The 25,270-nt window shown below is 38.4% G+C and overlaps 1 protein-coding gene across 1 annotated transcript in view; it reads left to right on the top strand.

Moving 5' to 3' along the window:
- Positions 1-24,659, top strand: part of Hers (Histone gene-specific Epigenetic Repressor in late S phase) — a 495,187-nt gene extending 470,528 nt beyond the window's left edge. Inside the window, exons 5-9 of the mRNA XM_071585495.1 lie at positions 3,598-4,590; positions 6,781-9,164; positions 18,300-18,462; positions 19,611-19,779; positions 23,390-24,659. Coding sequence (XP_071441596.1) covers positions 3,598-4,590; positions 6,781-9,164; positions 18,300-18,462; positions 19,611-19,779; positions 23,390-23,621 — 3,941 coding nt within the window. The 3' untranslated portion in view covers positions 23,622-24,659. The remainder of the gene's footprint in view (positions 1-3,597; positions 4,591-6,780; positions 9,165-18,299; positions 18,463-19,610; positions 19,780-23,389) is intronic.
- Positions 24,660-25,270: the final 611 nt, after the last annotated feature.

The following is a 25,270-nucleotide window of genomic DNA, read 5'->3' as shown; positions in this document are numbered from 1 at the left end:
GACCAAAAGTTCTCTCCCTGCCTTCAAACCGTTTTCGTACTTACGTGCCTCGAAGCACCATCTATTTCACTTGTAAGGTGTTCCACCGGGAGTTCTTAAATACCTTCAAATGCAATATCGGGATGCTCTTGCTCAAGCAGAACGAAAGAAACCTCATTTTTCATCCCTCGCCTGGATGACTGGAGTGTCACTTCAAGTGAGCTGATTCATCGTGAATACCTCTATGCTCCAAGAGCGTTAACAGCGAAATTTTCATGCATAATATGTAGTGGAAATACCCCCCTCCACACTCCCCACTACACCTATTACGTGGATGATATATTTACTAGTTATTCATGCTGAATCGTTTAAGTTTTAAAACATATTCATTGACCCATAGAAATGAGAAAATGAAATATCTGCTGGAATTCACTTGGTCATAATATTGAAATGTCGCAGATATTTCTCACGAATTAATTTTAACGTAGGAGAAAATCTTTTCCATAATTTTGTTTTTGTTTTTCTCATTTATTGGCATCATTGACTTTACATGATGATTCTAACCGTGGATGCCCATTGGAACGATGCCAGAAATACTCTAAAATTTCGTGGGTCGATGACTGAAAATGAAGAATATCACATTTTAATTTAGTCTTCAATCAATTCAAATTAAAGGAAAAGAATGAGTGAGGTCGTTTCTTTTCTCCTTTTTTACACTGTACAGCCTAAATAAGGGGAAAATGGTCCAATAAAAGGCGATACTTATTTTCTCAGTATTTTCTCTCTTCTCTGTTGTCTTTTACCTTCATTGACCATTTTAGTGGTTTCGTTGGCATAAATTAAACGTGACAAAAATGCCAAGACACAAAAGCCTTCATTATGTATTTTTGTGTGTGACTTGTTCGTAAAAGGAAAGGCTGATGACGATAAAGATTTTCGACTGCAGTTGTTCGGGTGCTCAATCATGGTTTTTAGTGATCATTATGACGTAAATGTGGGGCGTGTTATTCAATAGGGTAAAGCATTGAACGAATGACCTGAGGGCCCGGGTTCACGGGTACCCCTCTAGTTACCCTCTGCTCCACCCAAACTGTGTAATTTTTTTAGTACCAGATATTTCTGGGAAACCACAGATGACATAGGGAAAGGAGGAATTGGCTCACCTACCTGGATGTGTGAATCCCACACGTCGTATAGGCCTTATTATTGCGTGGACTCAACCTTCACCTATCAAACCGGCCTTCGGGTTGAAAACGGAGTTCATGGAATTATATATTTTTTTAATAGGACTAGATTGAGACTAAAATAATTCTGTTTTTCTTCTTCCACTTAATCCCTCAAAAGTCAATTGGATAAAGTGGACTATTTTATTACATTTCCGGAAATGTCAAATTTGCCAATATAATTTGGGATCTCCCCCAGTGTCTCAAGTCAAGTCACGTGTTATTTGCGTTTCGAAAAGTCTTAGTTCCTTATACAAGTATTCTTTCTCATAACTTAGTTGGAATAATACCTTTGATGACATGTGTATGGTTATTAGTATTTTGAACTACTGCTGCCATATGTTATAAATGTAGCAACGATCGATTTGGTCAATGGAATTGAATTATTGACTTGGGATGAGGATGAAGAACGCCCCAAAGTAAATAATAAAATTTTCAAAATTCTGTTATGGCCTCCGATTTAGACAACGTACATTTATACATTGTTATTCCGGTATTTATCTGTCCTTCTCCGATATTTTAAGCATATAAAACTATCGAGAACGCTGACTTCGCCTAAAATGTACCATGTAATGGACTAATTGAGTGAGCATTTAGATTTTCGGTTAACGCCAACGAATGTTTTGGGATTGTCCACAATATATGCCAAACAAATCCCTAAATTATTCCTTCGGTTGATTAGCCAGGACCAAATAAAGATTTTTGGCGCCCTCTGTAGCAGTCTCGTGCAATCCCAACCTCTAATCAGAAGCGGCGGTAGACTTCTGCCGCTTTGCTAACGATTCCTCAGGCGCCCTTACCAGAGTGCAAGCTTGCTATGAATTTTGATGTCTTTCCAGTTCCCAAAGTTCCCCTCCCACACTTTGCAAACAGACACTCGCATAACCTTGATGGCATGGTTATAACCCTTATAAGTTGGGTCCTTACCCAATCCTAATTATTTAGTTGGCATGGACCAGGACGGTAATTCCATCAGAACTTCTTAGTAGCGGTGTTTCCGTTGATTGACTCGCGAGTGAAAGTTATACACTTTTAAATCAAACATCCAAAGTTATTTGGTACCATTAAATCTTATTGTTTGTCGAAGGTGCTCATCTTGCAACTCCTCCCGTATCACTTAAGAGATAACAGAGTACTAGATATCGATTAATTTGGAGGATAAGCCTGCAAAAGTCGTCAATACATCTTGTATACATCACCTGTACATCTAGGGATTCCTGACGTCGGCCTCAATGGAAGAAATATAAAGGCCTTGTGTTTCCATGATATAAGAGAAAGAGATTTGAGTGCGAGATTGCCGAATGACGGATGCCTGTGGTCGTATATGAAGAAAACTACTTCCAAGTGCCTCTAATATCCTGCATGAATCAGCTGGTATCGGTTACTGTTCTCTTCTAACAGCCATACTCTTTGTACGAGTACTTCGTACTTCAACCTATTAGTCTTGTCCCCATTAACTCTATCCGTTTATTCTTGGAGGTGATAATTTGTAAGTTAAAAAAACCATCTCCAGGTGAAGATTAGATAAGATAAATTAATATCGTTTGAATTATTTTTCGCAATAAAATAGCTTGATTTACCTCAGATACATCATATTTTCCAAGAAGATTTAAGTTTAGAACAGATGGATTTAAGATGTCATTTTTTCCACGAACTATAAGGAATCAGAATAACATTGTCCGACCGCTGTAGGGTTATATTCGGGTCGAAATCAGTCTGGTGTACATTCACCCCCTGCCACACACGCTAGCGTTGTTTTGTAGGGTACTAAAATATCTAAATATTTAAAAATTTATTGATTTATTGAAACAAAAAATGCTTATTTCTAATATAGATTATATAAATACGGCAATTCCGCAATGACTACTTATTACCAACCATGGTTTCACCAATGTGTGGCATCACCTGCTGATGGATTCCGCGCATTGGCGAAACCATGGTTGGCAATAAACATTAAGCGCGGAATGTGTTTCTATTATCTATACAATGGAGAAATTCCGCCGAGTAACAGCGAAAACAGTGGCTTACATACTTATTTCTTACAAAAAAATTTCGTTCCTCCACTTTTTTCTTCCAAATCCCTAAACGCTCCGTACTCGAGAGTGACGTTCTGGTTTTCACTATATTTTTTTAGAAAACCGCCATTATCACCATTCTCTGCATAGGATGTGACACCGAACGGTTTATTACACTCAATGGGACACCCCACCCTTCAGCATTAATCTTTGGAAGTTAAGGGTACCGTCTCTCTTTTTCTCTCCGCCATTCTTTACGTAACTGAGTACTTTAGTCTAATTGGCAAAAACAGCCTCGTGGGCCATGTGACGACCGTAAAATCTGTAGACTTAAGTATTTACCGAGAATTTTTCACAGAGCGTCTTTTTTTCTTCCACAGGATACTACCAGCCAGCCGGGCCACTCATTCACACGGGCTCGGAGCTTTGTCGAAGTACCAAAGCACCCGCCGCTCTGGTGCTCAGCAGTGCGGTGGACGTGCAGCCGCTCGAGTCTCCTCGCCCCGTTCCCCCGTCAGGGCCCCAAGGCCCCCAGGGGCCGCCCGGATCCCTCGCAACGGGTCCCCCGCCGCCACGCTCACCCTCCGCCGACGATGACGCGTCGTGCTCCGAGGTGGGCTTGTCGCCACTGCCCCCAACTCCCTCTTCCGCCCCCCTCCGCCCTCCACCACACTCCTCCGCCTCCTCCGCTTCCTCATCCTCCTCCTCTGGCCACGTGACCTCTTCCCCCTTCCACCGGTACCCTCCCTCCCAGCAGCAGGCCCCGCCGTCCCACCACTCACCCCACCTCTACCCACCACCCTACCACCACCACGCCCATCACCAGTACTACTCCCCGCACCACCACCACCACTCCTCGGCCGGCCACACCACCCTCGTGACCCATCAGTACGCCCCCGCCCACCAGGAGCTCTGCTATAGTCCCACGTACTCCCCCTCGCCCTCCTCCGCACCGCCAACCGCCCCACCCTCGTCCTCCTCGGCAGCCGCAGCAGCGGCCGCCGCCGCCGTGGCAGCCGCAGCCGCGCACCACTACCTGCCGTCCCCGAGCGGCCACAAGTTCGCCCCATCGCCGTACCGGAGGTACCCGCCGCCCCCCACGGCCCCTCCGCCCGTCCCCTACTACCCGGAGGTGTACCCGGGCGCCGCGGCCGCTGCAGCCGCCGCTGCCGCCGCGGCGGCCGCGGCGGCGGGGGCCCTTCCCCTCCCCGGACCCTCGTCTTTCGCGTCGCCGGGGGATTCCAGCGCTGGAAGCGGGTACCCGCAGGCGCCCCCACCACCCCAGGAGCCTTACCAGTACTACCCTGGCTACAGCCCCGGACCGCCCACGTGCTATTCGCATACACCACCGGGTACGAGTCTCGCCTGCATAGGTTTGTTTCTTTGAATGGAAATTTGTGTGTGCTTCATTTTAGGTAATTTCTGTACGCTATTTATCGGTCGTAGTATGCACCTGTTAGGAAGAAGCCTCACTTATAATCTGAGATCTGTTTTAAAGCAAAGATGTATGAGGAAATTTTTAATTCCCTCACTCAGAAATGGGTTATGGAAAAGGGGAGCATTATTTTATATCTTCATAAGTTTATTCAATTATTTTTGTGCCAAACGAAGTACATTTGCGGTTGAAAACTAAATATTTTTTTAAATCTTGCATTTAGGCTTTTATTCTTTAAATCATTAACTGCTGCTACTATATCATCTGTTTTAAGTAGTAATTTTAAGTTTAATTCTAAATTAGACTCGGTTGGTTGATATGATTGAAAATGTGAAAATCTTTTCCACAGATTAAATCTGTGGAAAAGTACGAGTCTTTCTTTCTATTTCAATAATGGATATCAATTACTTCCACGAAGTGAAGCCTGAAACATTGGAATATATTGTATGATCCTTTTAATTAATGAAAATAAACAAATTTGCCGTTCGTGCGGTGTCATCGTACTTTAAAAAATTAATGTTTTTTATCACTGGCATATAGCGCTCTAGAAAGTTCTCTGGAATGTGTTCGATAATCAATATGGCCGATAGTCGATCGTAGTGGAATATTATTAAGTGTGAAACCCTTCAAGTTCACCTCGATTCCGCCGATGCGGAGATATCGTCGCTGCTTGTGTTTCCTTGCTGTAGACGTTGAAAAAGAAGCAAGTTTTCTTCAAAACGCTAAAATATACATAGAAAAGAAAAAATATGTATTTCTAAATATTAGACAACAGATGAATTTTTTCCATGAAACTTACCATTGGAGAATACTCAATGCGTGAAAGGCTCTTTTAATTTTAAATCATTAATTATGTAATGAATACTAGTCTGCGGTTTCCCTCAAAGGCCGTAAAAGGGGCTCTGGGGCGGTAAATTACTTACGGAGAAGTTTTGAGTAGTTCTAGTGGAAAATGGGAACATTCATGGGCTTTTCGGAAATCAGTCCTAAGGTGTATGCAGTTGTTTCAGGCGCAAATTAGTGGAAGTTCATGTTCATTAAATGAAGAATACAATTTATTTTTCTACTGTTCTTTATGTTCGTACTACTAGTTAGAACAAAAATAAAGAACAGTGGAAAAATATGTTGTGAACAAGAGCTTGTAGTTTTAAAATTTCATGTCTGATTAATTTTTAAAATGCTGCAATTAAGTTTAAAACTAATTTTTTAATTCATCCGATATCAGTTGTTATTTAGCCCATAAAATGCCAGTAAGCAAATGGCTGTAGCAAATTAGTAGCTCCTGGTAAGTGGAAATCTCTTTAATGCCTTTTCTATAAGTGGAGTTGATGCATATCTCTCAATCCGGCAAAAATTAAAATTAATATGCCTAGAAGAAAAAGACGGTAAGGCCAAATCTTTAGCGTATATTTGACGAGTCAATTATAACGTCTGCTTTTAATCAGTTTGGCTCGCGGCTAAGAATTCTTGGGGCTGTTTCATATTTGTAACTATCTATGTAACACGATAACTGTCGAAAGAACGTCTGTTTAATTTTCGAATTTGTTACTTATGGAGGGTTATGGGTTAAATTGACTTCTCAACGTCCAGCCATCTGTCATTTCTCCTGATTTTTGGCGTTATAGGGAAATTTTGTATAGATATTGGATACATATCATGATAATTTGAAGCCTAATAATCTTAGCAAATTGGACGAAGTATTTTCTAATAGGTTAGATGTTAATTTGCTGATGATTTTTACTTATTACTTATAATTTAGATGTTATTCGATTAGTTAATATAAGTTTTAATGAAAAATCAGTGTAAACTATGTGTTGGTTTAAAATTAGCCAACAAATAATTAAACCAATGGTTTAGCCCCCCAGAACCTTTCTTCCATCATCTATGTATCGCCACAAAATGCCATAAATCGGGATTGAAATTTGTATAGTTTATGAATTAAATGGGCGCCATAAGAGCCTTCGGTTTCTCTCAACTACCTGCAATCTGTTTAAATTCTGTTTTTGTAATCAAAAATACATCCCATCAAGTTAATCTTTTTGATTGTCTTTGGCTCCTTAATAGATTTGGGCGCCAGTGATGTCGCCCCATACCCCACTGATGCACCATCGTCCTGCCTTTATTGCAGATGCAACGTACCAGCCTTGCCCCTGCCCGATGCAATCGTGTCCAAAAAACGTCCATACTGGGCCTCTTACTGGTGAGAGTAAGGGCCCAGGACCAGCATCCACAGAAGGCAACAATAACGGTGGTAGTAGCAACGGACTCAGCTTCTCACCGCCACCAGCCCCCGCGTCTGCCGCGCCTCCCAATAACGCCCCCCTTACAGCCGCACCCGGCGCCCCGGCCGCCGCAGTCCCCTCGCAGCAGCAGCTACAGCCCTCCCCACCGGCACCCGTGGCCTTCCTGCTGCTTGAGCCGCACCCCGGGAACACGGCCGGCAAATTGCTGCGGCACCCTCCGAGTCCCGCGAGGGGAAGCGCCGGAGGGATGCCCCCGCTCGCCTCTTGCGCCGGCCCCCCGTCACCCCCGCGCCCCGCGTCCACAACTGTCACCGCCAACGACGCCTCCGTGACTTCCTCTGTGTCCTCAGCGGCTTCGGCCGTCGCTGCCGCGGTGTCCGCCATAGCGGACGAGACATTCGACGGCACGACGCACCCGGACCCTGTTCTAGAGCATCTGGTGCCGTCGGTAAATGAGAACGGGGATCCGAGGGAGAAGCAGTCTGCAACGGATAGTGATGTCACCATGACTGAGATAATTCAGCAGCCACCACAGCAGGCGTGTGTGGAAGACCATGTTGTGACGGGCGAGGATGAGCAGTGTATGCTCGAGTCAAAGAAACATTTTGAGGCTTGGGCGGTAGGAGACATTCATAAAGTTGAGATGGGAGGAGACTGTGTGAAGGAGCAGTTTGATGAGTTCTCTGAGAAGGAAGATGTTCTTTCCCTCATGAAGCCAGGGAAGCAATCTATGAAAGAGTCCACATTGAATGATGTGGGCAAGGCAATCATAAGCCCCTACAAGAAGGGATACTGCAGTTCGCTAATTTTCTCCGATTCTCTTTCTATAAGACAAGGAGGTAAACTTTTAGATCCATGCAACCTTCTCATGGAGGTTAGTGAGAGTGAGGTGAAGGGAGAAGTGAAATCAGAAGATGAGGCTTTTAAGGAGGAGAAGGTTGTAGATATTGTGAATGATCAAACCATTCATTTCCATCAACAGGAGCACATTACTAACTACAATTCTCCTAATAAAAGAAGGCTCTCTAATCATGACCATATGGAAAATACAGGACCAACCAAGAAATTGAAGGAAGACCTGTTAAGTCCAATGGTTGACAATATGATACACTCTAATTTGGATGTGAAACGAGTGCCTTCAAACAAGGTGTTGACTAGTGAAGTGAGGGCAATGGACAACTGTTCAAATATCTTGCATTCAAAGAAGACCAAGAATGGGTTTAAATATCAGCATGGGAAAGAACGTGAGCTTAGTGATCATTTCTTGCTGGACAACAACCTCAAGGCAACAGAACCGTCCATTGTGAGTGACTGCAGTTCAAATCTTCAGCAACCCCAATGTGCGAGTCTTTGTGCAGACAGCCTCCCTCAGTCCTCTCCTCCACAGGCTCCAAAAGCCATTTCAATGGAATGCCAACCTCAAGGAGGAAGTGCAGCAACAGAAATGGAAGTGCAGCAGCAGAGCTGTGGATCGAACAGTGCTAGAGTGAATGGTGCCAATGACCGTGCCGTCCAGGATGTTCTGATGGTTCACCAAGAGATGCTTCCCCCTCCTCCCCTGCAGTCTTGCAAGGCAAAAAAGCCACCAGTGAGAAGACGAAGTGGTAACTGTGGTGGTGAAGTGAAAAAGGTAAAGGCAAATAAGTGTGAAGCTAGTTTGTTGTATGATGAGTCATCTTCGACCATCAACCTGCCTCAGCCTTCCAGCAGGACAAATGGTGTCTTGGGTAAAGGCAGGTACAGCTCACCAACTCATGCGGTCAGGAGGAACACTTCTGTGATAGGTTCACAGAGAAATGCCAGAAAGGGAGTCAGGAAAGTGAGTATGCTCAGGAGCCTGAGAGAGTCACCTCCTCTACCCTCTTCAATGGTGATTGCAAACTTAGAAAGTGACCCAGGTAGGACCTTAGGGGCAGATGAGCAGCCTTTGCCTGAGGTTAGCCTTGCACCTGCCTCGTTAGATTCTCGTACCTCTTTAGTTAATACCAATGAGTCAGTGTCCAGTGGTTCCATGCCTCCACCTCCTCCTGTATCAGTTTGTAAAAAGTCGAAGAAATCTGGTGTTGTGGCCCACTCAAAAGCAAGCAAGGGAACAAATAAGCCTGCCAAGCTTGCTGATCAGTTAGTTGCTCTCCCTACAATTGATTCAACTGATGCCTTAACATCAACAATGCAACTCAATAAGTTCCCCAAAAAAGTTTTGATGCCCAAGTGGTCAAATGGATGGACTTGGGAAGGAGATCCTTATGTGTCAAGAATTTTTTTAACGGTAAGTTTATTTATTAATACATTTTTGCCTTTTTTATTTTTAATACGTGCCATTCTACATTTTCATTCTTCTAATACTCTATGCCAATTTCAGTGATAGTTAGTAAAACTTTTGTTGTGATATTGGGTTGATATAAAAACTTTCAAATATGCAAACGTCATTTTGAAGAAATCACTTGGTATCAAGTGCCAAATTGATTAATCAAACATTTTTCTGAAGGTATGATCGATTACTGTGAATTTAAAATTCATTTTAGATATTTCAGGTGTGTGATTATGAGAAATCATGAACCAGTCATTGATACCAAGGCAAATGGGCTAAGTCGAAAGCAGTTTCAATGACATTATCAATTTTTTTGTGATTGAAAGGTCTTTATGAAAATTAAGAAACCTGTATAATTTTCTCTTTGTTGATTTCATCAGTGTAGACCAAGGTATTTCTCAGTAAAATGAAAACTTAGGAGGGGCAAACTATTGTGAGAGCTTAAATGTGTAATCATCCCATGTGATTTACGAAGTTTTCCGATAATTCCTTATCCTGCAGTGTGGGCAACACGCATGACTGGACCTAGACCTACAGATAAATGCTTGTGCATTGCTTAGCGTAGGTTTTTTTGAGTTTCAGATGGTCAACGAAGAAAATTTGACAAGTATTACACTTCAAATTCATACAATCAAAGAAGCTGTAATTCCATCATGGACCACATACCCTCTTGTGATTTGGTTAAAAAAATTGTTTATATTATGCTATTCTTAGAGCAAAGATATTTCTCAGGAAATATAGGGTGTTGCATCTTGTCTTCAAAAGTGTTGATTTCATCAAATAGCGGTGGCAGTGATTTCAATCTTTTTTTTTTTTTTGTAGTTCACCAGTTAAGTTAGGTTTTGGAGGTGCACAAACTGAACAACATTACATTTCCAAGCCTGGTTTAACATATCTCAAACCGACACCAAACACTAATGAACTCTTCCTTAATTGTGCATACTTTTTACTTGACTTTACTTCTACCATGCCTATGCCTATTCTGATCTATGACTATGCCTTCTATATGCCTATTCTTAACATTACAATAGGAAGTTGATTACCTTCAATTTACTCTTCATGTCGATCCCTACAATGAATGAATTTTCCATTATTCAAAGCAGTTCTGGAAATCCACTTCAGTCAGCCTGTTGAGAACCTCCATCTCTTATGCTGTCACCGCTGTAAAATAAAGTTCCCCTTAAGCTGTGGTTTGATCTTAAGAAATAGAAAAAGTCACTAAGGGCCAGGTCAGCCAAGCACATTGGGTGGTAACACACGGTGATGCCATGCTATATTTCGCAAAGAATGTCCTCTCAGACAAGGCGGAATGGGCTGAAACATTGTTTTGGTGAAGCATCCAGGAATTTCTCTTCCATGAATCTGGTTTTGTTTCCTCACTCAATCACAAAGAGCAGCCAGAATCCCAAAAGAATAATGTTGATTGACTGTCTGTCCTTTGGGGACCCAGTGAATGTAGACAATCCCGCACTTGTCACAAAAAATAATCATCATGACTTGGAATTTTGATTCGCTCATTCTTTGCTTTTTTTGCCATGATGAGTTTGGGCTCGACCAATGCATCGATTGGTACTTTATTTCAGGATCATTAGTTAAAAATCACTATTCATCACTCTGTCTAACAATTCTGGTTTATTATCAATGTTGTTTAAAAGGTATAAGCACAAATGTTCATTCTTGATTCCATTTGCCCTGGAGTGAGAAGTTTTGGTTCAATTTTTGCACATACTTCATGCATGATTCATGCAAAATCTTATGAGAATTTGGCAAGATTACAGCAATAGCTGAGACACTTAGATAACAATTTTCTCTCTTAAATTTGTCAAATTTCTGGATGTTGTAATCCATATTTGACGCTTGGGGTCATCCAGGGTGTGGATCGTCTTTGATCTTTTCACATTCCTCCTCCAACATTTTAAAACACTCAAAAGGACATGTGCATGATAAGCAATCACTTCTGTAAACTTCCTTTAACATAATGAGTTTCTGTAGTAGCTTGCCACAAAGATGCAAAATGTATCATATTTTTAATGCCAATATCTCTCCCAATCATGCTTTTTAAGTCGTGCAATTCCCTTCCCCACCACACCTAGCACCTCTTGTTTGTTTTCCTTTCTCTCCACTTCACCTTCTTGACACCCACATTTCAAACCCTTCCATTTTACGTCTATCATCCTTCTTCAGTGACGATGTTTCTGCGCCTTACATAACTATACTCCATTTCAAAGTTTTGATGAGATTTTTCTTAATATCCTTACTCAACGTCCATGTCATCAAATTCCTCCCTCTTGTAAAATTCTCTTTGCCTAAGGCAATTCTTCTCCTTACAGCCCTACTACTTTAACTATTTTGGTCCAAAGCACTTCCGAGATACATAAACTGTTCCATTGCTCTAGTTTTTATCCTCCTATTTTAATGTTAAGCTTAGCCTTTCTCTTTCTGGAAAACCACATAACCTTTGTTTTATTTACAGTGATTCTCATCCCATATCTATCGCATTGAATTTCACTCAGAAATTCCTGCAACCCCTTGGCTGACTAACAAGCTAGGCTTAGTCATCAGCAAATAAAACTGATTTTATGATAATGGACCACCCTGCTTTACACATCTTCCTAACACTGCCCATCCAGACTTCCCGTTCCCCTACTTACACCAGAGCAGTTTGAGACTTGTATAGATTGTGGATAAGCCTCCTGAGTGTTGAGTAGTGAGAATGTACTGAGTAGTTTTTCCCAATTCATTTTATCAAAAGCCTTTTCTTGAGCATTTGGCATGGGTTGGTAGAAGCTAGTAAAATATAGGTATTGCTGATGGTTAACAGGTTTTACATGTACTGGAGTACTGAATTTGTGGTTGTGAAGTGAAAGAGTTGTGTCAAGAAAGGTGATGGTGGGGTCTGAAATGGAATGAAGGAATTTAACTTTGCAAGAAGAATTTAGGGCCAATTAGATATTGTTAAGGGACTCCAACCCATGTGTCCTGAGGATGAAAATGTCGTCTATGTTGTGGACCTAAACAAGTGGTTGGAGAGGTTGTCGCAAAAGGAAGGTATTTTCAAGGTGGTCCATTGGCGTATGATGGTGCCATCCTCATTCCCATTGCTGTGCCTTTGGTTTGTTGGTGCAAACTACTTTGGAGAGAAAATACATTTTTCGTGAGGACAAAAGTAATTAGGTTTAGGAGAATTCAGTCAAAGGACACCGGGGTGAGGGACATGGAGCGAAGTAATGTTGGAGGGAGAATAAGCCATCATCATGGGAAGTAGAGATACAGAGGGAAGTCAGATTGATGGTGGTTAGGGGAATATTGGCGGAATTTTAACTGTGGAGCGAGTTTTATGAAGTAGGGCAAGGAGAGTACAAGAGTGTGTATTTGTTGGTCAAATTATACAGAAATTCTTATGGTGGGAAAGTTGAAAGTGGAGACTGTTGGGCAATAGGGGATTTTGGGTTTGTGTATTTTTGGGAAGAGATAAAACTAGGGTGTTCTAGGATTTGGGGGTGAGAGTATGGATATGTCTTGGGAGGTGAGGCCTTCATCTGGTCCAAATTCGAGGAGGAAAGATTGAATTCCTGTTTGGAAAGTGGAAGTTGGGTTGTTGGTGAGAGTTGTGTAAGTGGACATATCGTTGAGATGACCTTGGAAATATAGTCTTCGGTGTTTAAAGAGTCTACCAAGGCTCCTTTATCAGCAGTGGTGACAGCAATGTTGGGGTTTGAGTGTAGGTTTTTAGGGCTAGGTGTTCATCGCTGGATTAGTTAGTTCTATAAATTGAATAGTTGCAGGCGTGATGTGGTAAAAATCAAACATAATGAATAACTGATAGTAGCACTATTTCACTGGATAAAATTTATTTTACGACTGGGTTTTGATGCATTACATAATCTTCAGGTCCCTTAGATTATGTAATACATCGAAACCTGGTCGTAAAATAAATTTTATCCTGTGGAATAGTGCTACTATCAGTTATTCATTAGGTTATTTTTAGGTTTGACTGATTCAATGAAGGATTGATTAGAGATTTTGTGGAATAGTTAACATGTAAAAATTCCCAAGGCTATAAACAATCATTTGGCGTGCATGCTGCTTTGTCGAATTTCTTTATTTCTTCTGCCATTTATATCTATCAAATCTGTTTTTATGTTGTCGAAAATCCCAACTAAAGCGTTGTCGCAGCGCTCCGAATCCGCGACAACAAGGGTTGAGGGTATTAATTAAATAACAAGAGCGGTCTTCGGTACGGGTATTTTTATGTGCGTAACAGAAGGTTTGACAGTATGGCGGTACACAGCTCATGAGACAATGCCGCGAGAGAGTAGGAAGTGAAGGGAAGACTTGGGTAGGTACTTACAGGAGGACAAGAGGATTGACCGGGCTGAAGGGTGACCAGAGGCGTCGTCGGCGTCGAGTCGTCGGAAGGAACCGGCCGGGGGATGGGATGTAGACCGGTAACTCGAGCGAGCTGGTCTGGAGGTATCGGTGAGGAAGGGACCGAACCCTTACGTAGAGAGGCTGGTCCGGGGAAGCGGGGATAGGGAGCGGGCGTGGACCGAATTCCGAGCGGAGCACGGCTGGTCCGAGGTTATGGGCGATCAGGATCACACTGGCGGGCCACCCGTCTGCCGAGGATGGTCACCCTTTTATCGGAGCTCAGGGTACAAAGGGTAGTCTCTCTTGTGACGCACGGCAGGGCCGGGGGAATCACTCGTGACTCCGCTCCTGACTCACAACGTTCTCCCGGTATCAGTCCCCGGACTGATTAGCCGGTGGTCGCGGCGGTGGTTTCCAAGAGTTTGATTGTGCTGACGCATAACCCTTGCAACAGCGTTAACATCCTATGCTCTGGCCTAAACCTGATATCGTAATTGAATCACAGAAATAATATGTGATAGATTAAAAATTAGGACTCCATGAAAGAACCAAATAAATTATTAAAATAAATTATTTTCATCACTTAAATACATGAAATATGCAAAAAGAGAAAATGTTTTAAGGGCTTATATTCAGGCAAATACTTTTAAGTACTATTACTGTTCATTATTGCTGCAAGACCCATGTTATTAGTATATGCAGCATGATTTCTTATATCGTCCATGAACTTAATATTTGTTATATTGTTTTAGATTTTTCTTCTCAATTCATTTAAGTATTCTACCATTTTAATGGTAGGTTTTGGTAAATCCATGGCAATATTCTTAAAAGTACATGTATATTATTTCTTTCTTCATTTCTCCATAGCTTCTGTCTGCCTTCTTTCAGTCGAAAACACCCTTTACCTTCCTCTACTTGGCCAATGTCAACCCTTCTATCAATGCCTTCATTTTACCACTACCTTTCAATATTTTTTCCATCCACTTTTTAAGCCTTTTTCAGATTTTCCCCAGTAACTTCCTCTCTTCACTCACATTTCAAAACCTTCCCATCTACACTCATCCTCTTGCCTCAAAGACCATGTCTCACATCCACAAAGCAATATGCTCCATTTTAAGATTTTTCCAATTATTTCTAACTGTCTGTACGCATTGAACCATCATCAATTCTCTTCCTTTTGTGAATGCCTCTTTTGCTTGTAGATTTCTTCCCCTAATATCCCCACTATTATGTCTATTTAAAATACCACCCATATACATAAACTGTTTCTCCTGCTCTAGTTCATTTCCTCCTACTTTAATGCTTAATTTAAGTTTTCTACTTCTTGAGAGTCTCTTTACTAATCTTTTTTGTGGCTAATCATCATCCCATAACTCTTGCATTGTTCCTGTAAAACACTCAATAGTAACTGCTATCCCTTGCCTTTTTGACTGAATATTGATTAATCATGTGCAAACCTAACTAAGTTAATGATTTCATCCACTCTTATTCCTAGCTTAATACCTTCCAATGCTACCCTTAAACGTTTTCTAAGTTTATGTGTTGAAAAGTACCAGCAATAATGGGCAACCCTGTCGAACTGCCCCGCCAATCATTGCCTATCACGATTCTCCCTTTGCTACCCTTATCATTACAGTCTTAATCATTGTACAACTTTTAAGGAAGCCTCTTATCTCTCCAGCCTACACCTATGTTCCCCAATATCTCTCTTAACTTTGGCTGTACTGTGATCATGCCTTCTCAAAATCCACAGAACACAAATGTATTGTGATTATATTCTATGTTCCTTTCTATTAATTTTCTCATGACTGTAATGGCATGTGACTTTCATCTCCTCTTCTAAACTCAAACTCATCTTCCTTTAGGTAGTTGTTTGCCTTATTTTTTAACATATTTAAGATTCTAAGAACTCCCATTGCTGCATGTGAAATTGAACTTGTCATCATATAGTCGGAACACAAGAGTTGCTTTATACTTTTTTGGGATCAAGATCAAAATTGACAAAGGAAAATTTTTTGGCAGTATTCCTTTCTCATAAATACTGTGTGCAGTTCAAAAACTCCCTTCTTTCTATTTTTCTCTAAGCTCTTTGGTAATTCTGTGGGGTATCATTTATTCTTAGTGCCTCGGTCAACTTAATTGCTCTTAGTTGTTTTTCTGTCTCACTGTCTAGCATTCCTGAACCCAGGCTATCCTCATCTCAGTGCATTTGATTCACATTACTGAACTAGCTGGCCTTCTATCTTTACAATTAAGCTTTTCCATGTATTCTTTCCATCCTCTCTGTCTTTTGGCTCTATTAATAGCTTTCTGTCTAAATCTAAATGGTAGGTACAAATGGTCTTTTCCCTCTATCTGAAATTTCTTTAATCCATTCCACTGATCTTTCCACAGCATTTCCTTTGCCCCGTTAGTTTCTTGCTTAAGTTTTTCATCTAATTCTCAGTTCATTCTTATCCTTTTCCCTTTTTCATTCCATCTTACTGTTAAGCTCTATAACATACTAAAGCACCTTTTACCGACGTTTTCATTCCCCAATCTTCTTTTAAAAAATTATTAATTTTTTGGGTACTCCTTCCTTTTTACTCCGGTTAAAACTCGAAGAATCCCTTTTGGCATGCTACTAGCTGTACTGAATCTTTATGCAAACCTAGGAAGCTGTGTGATGTGATGACATTGTTTAAAAATCTATTTTGAACCATGATAAAATGTAAGTGGTATCTGCCTGTTTCTCCTGGGATCTTCCAAGTGCACCTATTCCTGTGATGATATTTGAATCAGCTGTTAGTTATTATCGAAGCCCATGTTTAGAAGAATTTGACTGAATTCTCTCCATGATCAGTTCTAATTACTAAACCACACTTTCCAATCTCATTCACATCCTGGCCATCTCCTATTACTGAATTTCAATTCCCAACTATTATTTAGTGCTCCTTCCTGGAATGTTTCTAATTATTTCTTCTAGTTGATCATACAAACTTTCTCTGTATTCCTATCATAACTCAGTATAGCGATGAAAGGTAGTAATAAATACATTTAGTTAATAAAACTGTTAATGACAAAGTTATTCAAAATAAATGAACTTTTTAAACCATTAGGATGTGTATTGGACAACTAAACATTGGATACAATAATATTTATTAAATATATATTTTCATTAATTGTATGTTGATGACTATATATTCATTAAAATGTAAATATTAATGCATAAAAAATGTTAAAACCATAATTTAAGTTTGTCGAATCGGTTATTCCCTTTAATTAAAAAATAAATATGTAAGCCTATTATTTTGGCTTCTTTTGGAATGAGAGTGTAGGATTTGATACGATAAAAGTCTAGCTAACTGAAATGGCAAATTGCATGCTTTGCATGAATTAAAAATGAAGATAATCTAAATATTAATATTCTTTACATAGTATCAAAATTTATTTAAAATTAGAATGCTAATAAAATATTACAACCTCAGGTGAGGAATAAATATCAAAGGTAACAAAGACATGTTGTCAAAGCTTACACAAAGGAAAAGTGATAATAGTAGAAAGCAGATATGTTCCTACTAAATGCATATGTTGTCAAAAAGGGGCTCATGTAAAAAATACTTATATTTTTACCTTAGGAAACCTTATTGCTGCTTATCATTCATAATGTCTTGCCATGACATTGCTCTCTTCTTTGTGGCATAGTTTCTTGTGCAGTTAAATGGAATGGAAAAATCAGGCAAAGTGATTTATTGAATAATATATGAACCCATTGATAAATCGTGTATCATTAAAACATTTAAACATTTTGAGATGGAAGTTGGCAATTTCATTCAGAAAGGCAAGAGATGATTAATGTTTAATTATTCGTGTAAATACTATGTAACAGCCAAAGTGCAGAATACTGTTACTGCATTTGAGTTACGTTGGAAAAATTTAATCCTCTTCCCTTATACATTCTAAACTCAAAGAATGTAAACAGTAAAGATAATTTTTACATTTTTATTACCCTATCTTAACACCAACGTATTATGATGTTTGAAATGGTGCCATAGTTTGTGAAAAGCATTGCTATTAACAATTTTATGCACATTATGTTTATGTAAAGGAAAAAATTTAATGTGTATAAATACATGTTTTTTTATATGATCCTTATAAATGCTCTAGTCGATACAAATTTTTGACAGGTTACCTAGTGATAAATTATTATAAAATGATGAATTTTATATTTGAAGATTCTAATTTTCAGTTATGTATTGTTTTTTACCATGCCATAGATAATTTTCATTAGGAAACTTAATTTTTCTGGTACAAGAATATGGATTACATTGCAGAATTTGCACTAACATAGACATGATGTCTGACATTCCACATTAAACAAATTTTGGTCCACCAGTCCCAAGTTTTCATTCTTGCTAAATAAAGGCAGATGAAATACAATCCTAAATGAGCTGTGCTGTTAATCCACCTTAAGGAATTTTCTCCTCATCATGAGGGGGTGCTGAAAAAAGTCAATAATAACAACTTTTTAAGTTGTTATTATTTAATTTTCTTTGTGAAGTTCCATCAAGTTGAGCTGAAAACCATAGATTTCAGATTCTGCTTACTTTAATGTATCATTAATGGAAAGAAAGTTGAATTTAATACTTGTCAGCGAGTTTTCATCTTGAGATTGTGTTATTATATTAAATGTTTTCATGTGATTGTAAAATACATTGTAATATAATGTGTCTTCCATTGCAGAGTGATGATCCTCCAGTAATGAGGAAATGTTTCCCATCGATGAGGCATGTGGAAGGTGACCTCATATGTGCACGGGACTGTGTCCTTCTGAAGTCAGGAACCAGAAAAGTTGATCTGCCCTTTGTGGCAAAAGTAGCTGCTTTATGGGAGAATCCAGATGATGGTTTGTTTTATGATATATAAATATTTAACTGTTTTTAGTAGAAAATGTTTCATAGCACTCCGTAGCTTTTTCAAAAAACTTTATTCCCTCTGTATTTTAAATGTACATTGTAAATATGTGAGAATAGTGTTTTTATATTAATAGTTTTTGACAACTGGTTATCATGTCATGAATTTTGGTAAATATTCAATTTATGTTTTTCAGCTGAAACTTGCTTCAGTAAATTATCTCAAGATAATATAATTACAAAAATTAGCTTTGATTTTGAAGATGAAAATTTTAGAACTTAAAAATTTAAGTGATTATGGAGGAGATAGTATATAATCCATAAAGAAATGATAAAAGATATGTATGTAGTTGAAAAACAAGTATGGATAGAAATTAAAAATATTGAACATATTCAAATCAGGATGTCTGTTGACTTGGAAAAATCAGGAAATTGATGAATACTTTGGTAAAATTCTTTATTTGATGCATTGTACCTTGGAAAGTTCCCCTCCAGTCAATTTGCAATATATTTGGGTGACTGAACGTATTTTTCCCCAACACATCTTTGTTCTTCTTCCCAGACTTTGCCTTACTTGATCCTCCAATTGAGAGGTTTTGTATTGAGATTGCACTAATTAAGGCAGTTATTCATGCTTTGTATGAAAATTATGTCCTCTGAATACTTTTGTTCTAAAATTATGTTCATTTTTACATTGGTATATGGGACTATTGTTGCATGAAGAAAATGTTTCATTTTAATTTCTATTTCTTATTATTTTATGTTTAGTGTTTCATTTCTCTTTGCTCTAGCTTAAGAAGAAATTTCTTTTGCCATTTAATTCTCTTCTTTGGACTACAGACTTACTTTTTTGTTATAATTTTGGTTATTGAATTGTTACGTAAAAGATAAATCACACTTACATATTGTGGAATCACGAGTCTCATAGGAAAAAATTCTTCTAAAATTATTGACTGGCTGGGGCAAATCCAGGGTTACCTTGGGTGAGGGGAGAAGACTGAAGTCAGTAATATTTTAAGGTTAAAACTTGTTTGCCCCACTTGGCCTCTCTTGTATTCTATGTTCTGCATTGAAGCAGTTTACAGGGTAAAAATGCATACATAATGTGCTCATTTTTTGTTTTATCTGATTTATATTCTAGGAGAAATGATGGTATCTCTGCTCTGGTACTACCGACCTGAGCACACTGACCAAGGAAGGAAGAAGGAGGATATGGAGGATGAAATTTTTGCTTCAAAACACAAGGACACTAATAGCGTGGCATGTATAGAGGACAAGTGCTATGTGCTTACTTTCAATGAGTATTGCAGGTTAGTTTGACTGTTTTCAAAAGTAACATTTATCCTAAATTTTATATGGAAGCATGTTATCAGATAATATAAGGACGAAAAAATAACATTTTTCACATTTTATATATGCATTACCTGGATCAATAATATTTATTTACCCTTCACCAGTTTCATTTCAATCATGAAAAAAATGTGATGATTTTTTGATGCATTTGATTGTTTTGTTTTTGGCATTGAAGGATTTGTAGTATTTGTAATGAGGGGTGTCAGGTTTTGCATTGCTAGGAAAGACTAAGAAATGTAGTTGTGTTCATCCAATATCTACTTTTACATGGTAGGCTACAAAATAAATTAATAACATTATTTTCTGAGTCAACCATTCATTCAAATCAAATTTTGTCTGTATCATGGTGAAAATGCTCTTTAAATAAAAGCACCAGATCTTACTGCTCTTTAAATGATGCACCTATTAACATTTCTTCCATTTTGATTAATGTTCCAATTTTATCAATAAACACGTTTGATTTGTCCTGAAAATTACTGAGCTGCACATTACCAAATTACACCTTGCTCTGTATGATGTGTTGTTATTTAATTTGAGATATAAGCATTTATTTAATTTGTCCATATCTTAAACAAATTGTGCCTTTTCATTAATAATCTTATATTAATATTAATGGGTTGATTTTTAGTTGTCCTTGTAGTAAATTGATATTTACTGACATCCCATTGAGTGGTGTATATCTGTGTATGATGTATTTTGGATTAATAGGTCCATAATTTATGAAATGTTATTAATCCAGATATTTATAAGTCTTATTAAAAAATAAAAAAAGGATACCTCATCCATTTACCCTATTTTTTGTATCTGAAAACGCATCCCTATTTTCATATTTGTGATGTATTTGTGGAATCCTATAACCTTTCTTTTATATTCAAGTTTTATGCTTTCGTAGGTGAGCTATGCTTGAACTGAACATATCTTTTTATGAATCTCTGCGACATAATGTTGTCACACAGTAATCTTATTCCTCTTACGAGTTTACTCCTATCTGCATTCACTAACTCAATCTTCTGCTTCCTCCATTCGCATATCATCTTCTCTGTTGTTGGACCAAAATGCCTTTTAACTGCCCAGTCTCCATGTTCTGAAGTGTAATTAATGACCTCAAGTTTAAATGCAGTACAGTTTTAAAACAAATGTACGAGTCTTCTCTATTCACATCCCATTTGTAACTTTTTATGCAAAGCTTAATTTTGTATGTAAAAGTAGTTGTGCATGCTAAATGGAAAGGAATGTATTGCACTTTGAGCGACACTATTGTACTACTTACAGTTGAGTGTACCATGATAGGTACATTGTTTGAGCTGAGGGGTGGCATCTCCATTAGCCCATTATGAATAAGTTTTGCGGCAGCATCACATTTGTGATTTGAATTAATGTGCTATATTGTATATATTTATGATTTATTTGGGGGAATTTTTTAAAGTAATAGTGTCAAGGAAGTATTAAGGCTTAATTGCTTAATACTAGATTGCAACACTGTTATCAAAATCTGTACTAAAGACAGCCATTTTCAATACCAGAAAAGGGAAAAATACTTGTTGGTATTTTTCCCAGCAAATCAGCTTGCGACTAAGAGGACGACGTCATACCCCTGTGCCCTTGGCCCATAAGATGCAGGCTGGTTTAGTGTACACTTTGGAGTCAAAAACTTTCATCATATGGAGTGGAAAATACAGTACTTGGAAACATCCATAGGGGGATGGAGAAGAGGGCAGATGGTTATGAAGGGGAATGATCAATTTTGGTTCAGAAAAGGGAGAGGTATGCATATGCCATATCAGTAATGAGATCATTAAGAGAAAAAAAAAACTTAGAGCACAATTAGGATTTCTCTGTTTGTTTATTAGATTTCAAGTAAGTTTTTGATAGAGTAAATTAGGTAGAACTATTGAACATATTAAAGTAGTATTATTTATTAGAAGAGGCAACCAATAGCCGAGGTCATTTGCACCATCAGGAATAGGTGGCTCTGGGAGGTATGGGTAATTGATAAAGATAGGATGTTCAGGGAATGGAGGAAGGGTAGAGAGAGACCTGGTGTTGAAATTAGCCTGCTATTAATGAATGGCATGAGTGGGTTCAGCATCCCATCTGACCAATGGCTTGCTCAACTTCAAGTGCTCTCCACATGGCACCCCAATTAGGGATTGGGATGCCACTGAAAAATTTTGCCACTTCCAGGATTTAAACCTGGACCCTAGGGTGAGAAACTTATTATGAAACATGGTTTTGCACGACTAGGAAGCAAGGTTGTAGAGACATAATAATAGGCAATGATTGGTGGCTTATGAAGTGTGGGTGTGGAAAAGGATGGAAGAGGTAAAGTGGACAAATAGGAAATCAAGTAAAGGAGTACTAGGAGTGGTGGAGGAGGAGAGAATGTTGAAGAAATCAAAAAAATATGGGAAAGAGGGCCGTGGAGCATTTTGATTGGCAATGGAATGTTGAATTCTCAGGCAGTGTAGGAGATAAGGGTAGGGATGTTGAACAGAAGGGAGTTAGAAAGTATACAGAATTGAAGAACAGTTTTTTATAATTTGGGAGTGTCAGATTTTGTCTTTTTGGGCAGGCTCTGAAAGGTAGGAGTGAACAGAGTGTTTATTCAAAACCTATCTAAACAATAGACTAACAGACCTGGGATGAAACAATCTTTGGAAGACAGCTTGGTCACTGATCAATTAAATTCCTGCCATGCCAGCTGGCCCCATATTTTAGAATTGAAATCCAACAAGTAAAACAATCAGTCAGGTTAGCCAAACCTAATCGCCTGTTAAACGAAAATTAATGAAGGAAAGCCACGCCTAGAATGGTTACTCTATCGAGCTAGCCTAAGAGGAACCAGATGAACACCTATGTCTTAATATCCCAAATTTTTTAATCAGGATCTTAATGTAGTGTACTTCATCAGAAATATCAGGCAAGGGAAATGTAAAGTTTTGAAATTTGTCTTTATTGTTCCTTTGAATACTGTACTATAAATGAACAGTACCAAAGTCAGTTAATTAGTACCAATCGCATTGGAGGAATCAATAATAATGTTACTGAGGCCCACAATGTAGACAAGTAGTGTAGCATTCCTTTTACATATCTAAACAAAGTTGAATCATTTGCTGTGTAATATGCTCATCGCGATTATAGTAACTATTTTATGCATCAACTATGTTTTATTTTCATGCAGTACCATGAAGTTTATTTCCATCATAATATCAATATCGGTATCATGAACACTGGTGTTAGCTAAAGCATACTCTTTAAGGAATAGGGGTTATGTGTAATGCCCATGAAGATATGATGTTATGTTAATGAAGTTCAGAATTATAAATTGAATAGTATTTGGACAATAGTCAATGAACCTCCGTTAGTATTAATTAAGAGGATTAACATGATAAATCCATTGAAATAGGAAGAAAAAGTTTTTGATTTGTTTAAAATGCCACAGGCTTTGCTTTTCCAGAAATATATAAGGTGCATATAGTTCGAACTTCACATGTTTAGAACTCATGTAAAAATATCATTATCACTTGTTTCAAAAATTTCATTCATTGGAACTAATCTGTTTCTCAGGTATCGCAAAGAAGTGAGGAGGATAGAAGAAGCATTGCCCCTTCCACCCCTAGTGGTTCCAGAAGCTTCACCCTCATCTCAGGGTCCAATGGAAGCTGATGTAATTCATCAGCAGCACTTGGAGCAAAGGCGAAGCCATCATCCTCCAAGTCATGTATCCCCAGACATGGTGTTTTTCTGCCGACGTGTATATGATTTCCGGCAAAAGAGGTTACTCAAGAATCCTGGGTGAACAAATGTATTCTTTTGCTTCATTGCTCTTTGAGAAGAGAGGGATACACTCTTCTTTGACCAGCCTGCATGTAGGGACCAATTGCAATGACATCCAGCAAGCGAAGAAAGCTTTTTTTCTATTGAGCTGGAGCCTGTAGTACACCCATGCTTATTTCTTCCCCATTTTCAGTTTAGCAGTGAGTACCAGGTTGAATGTACCTTTTCCTCAGAGAGAAAGTATGCTCTTTGAAGCAGTTACATTGAAGTGGGCTGCAACTGTGTAATCAATGATTTGGTAAGGATGGATTGGATTTGTTTCAGTTAATGTGAGATAATCTGATGGTAAAATAAGTCAAGAGGTTTCCACTGATTAGTCTCATATCGAAACACTAAGGATTACCTTAATACAGTGAATTTTAATTATGTGGTACGTTTTGGTATTGCATTTTATTTGTGCATGGATATGAGGTAGAGTGCATAAGAGAGAACATTAATGGTGCACTTCACTGGCTGTGCAGTGCCATTTAGCCATTTAGAATTCCAATGGTTCCATGGTGTAACACATGAAAGGTAGTGAATCATGGGTTTATCTCATTAATCTGAATATTCATTTCCAGTGCTCACTTTCTTAGCGTTTTCACACACTCAAGTAGGTCTTCATAAAAAATAAATTTGTTTTGCTGAGTATCATTTTCATCCATCCATTGATGCAAACTACATTTTTAGTGATGAGCTGAATGGAAATGAACTATTCATATTTGTCATTTTAATAACTTAATACCATGCTTAAAATTATTTTTGGCAAATTCACTTGACTCTTTAAGTTTGATGAGTTAAAATTGATGAATGAGAATGAAATGGTTTTTCAGGGTTTCACTGAAAGATGTTAATTTTATAACATAAATTGGATCATCAATGAAAATATTTCATTGCAGCTGGATTGTTTTCTTGTTCCTTTTCTCATGATAAGAAAGTCTATTTTTTTTGTATCTTTTTCCACTGTGACTATCAGAAAGAGGAGAATTTCAGCAGTGATAAATAAATATATATATATGCATATATTTTTATTGCAATAATGCCTGGCAGTTTATCATAGGGATTTTTTTCATTTTCTCTTCTATACATAGTCATTGGCAAAATAAAACTATACAAATAAGAGCAATACATACACATGCACATGTGCTAGGACCAGCTTACCAATGTTGATTCGTTTTTCTTGTCATCCCAAATGTATATAAGTAAAGCCATCCCTTTCCATCAAGTGTAAGACTCATTCACTTCAACTTCGTCTTTTTGCTTTATTTTTCCACCTGCTTCGGTTTATTCCTGTTACAAAGAAGCAAACTCTGTGATCAGTAATAATGAAATCAATGGTACAGGAGCTACCACAAAGAAATAAAATTGTAAAATATAAAAAATACTATTTTAATATAACACTGTGAAAATATGATACAGAAATGGTTATCTATTATGGTCAATATTTGTAATTTTTAGAGAAATTTTGTTAACATATGGTTTATCAATCCTTTCTCCAGTAATACCTATGTTAACTTCGTTCTTCTGTTAGGGTTCATATTGTTATTTGAAGAGGATTTTTGTTAGCATTGGGTTTTAAAATTCTGATTCCAATATTATTGTTGCTAATTACACATTTCAGCCATGCATTTT

Source organism: Hetaerina americana, unplaced genomic scaffold, assembly GCF_022747635.1.
Source record: "Hetaerina americana unplaced genomic scaffold, ioHetAmer1.1.p SCAF_2, whole genome shotgun sequence".
NCBI lineage: Eukaryota > Metazoa > Arthropoda > Insecta > Odonata > Calopterygidae > Hetaerina > Hetaerina americana.
This window is presented reverse-complemented; position numbering and strand designations above follow the sequence as displayed.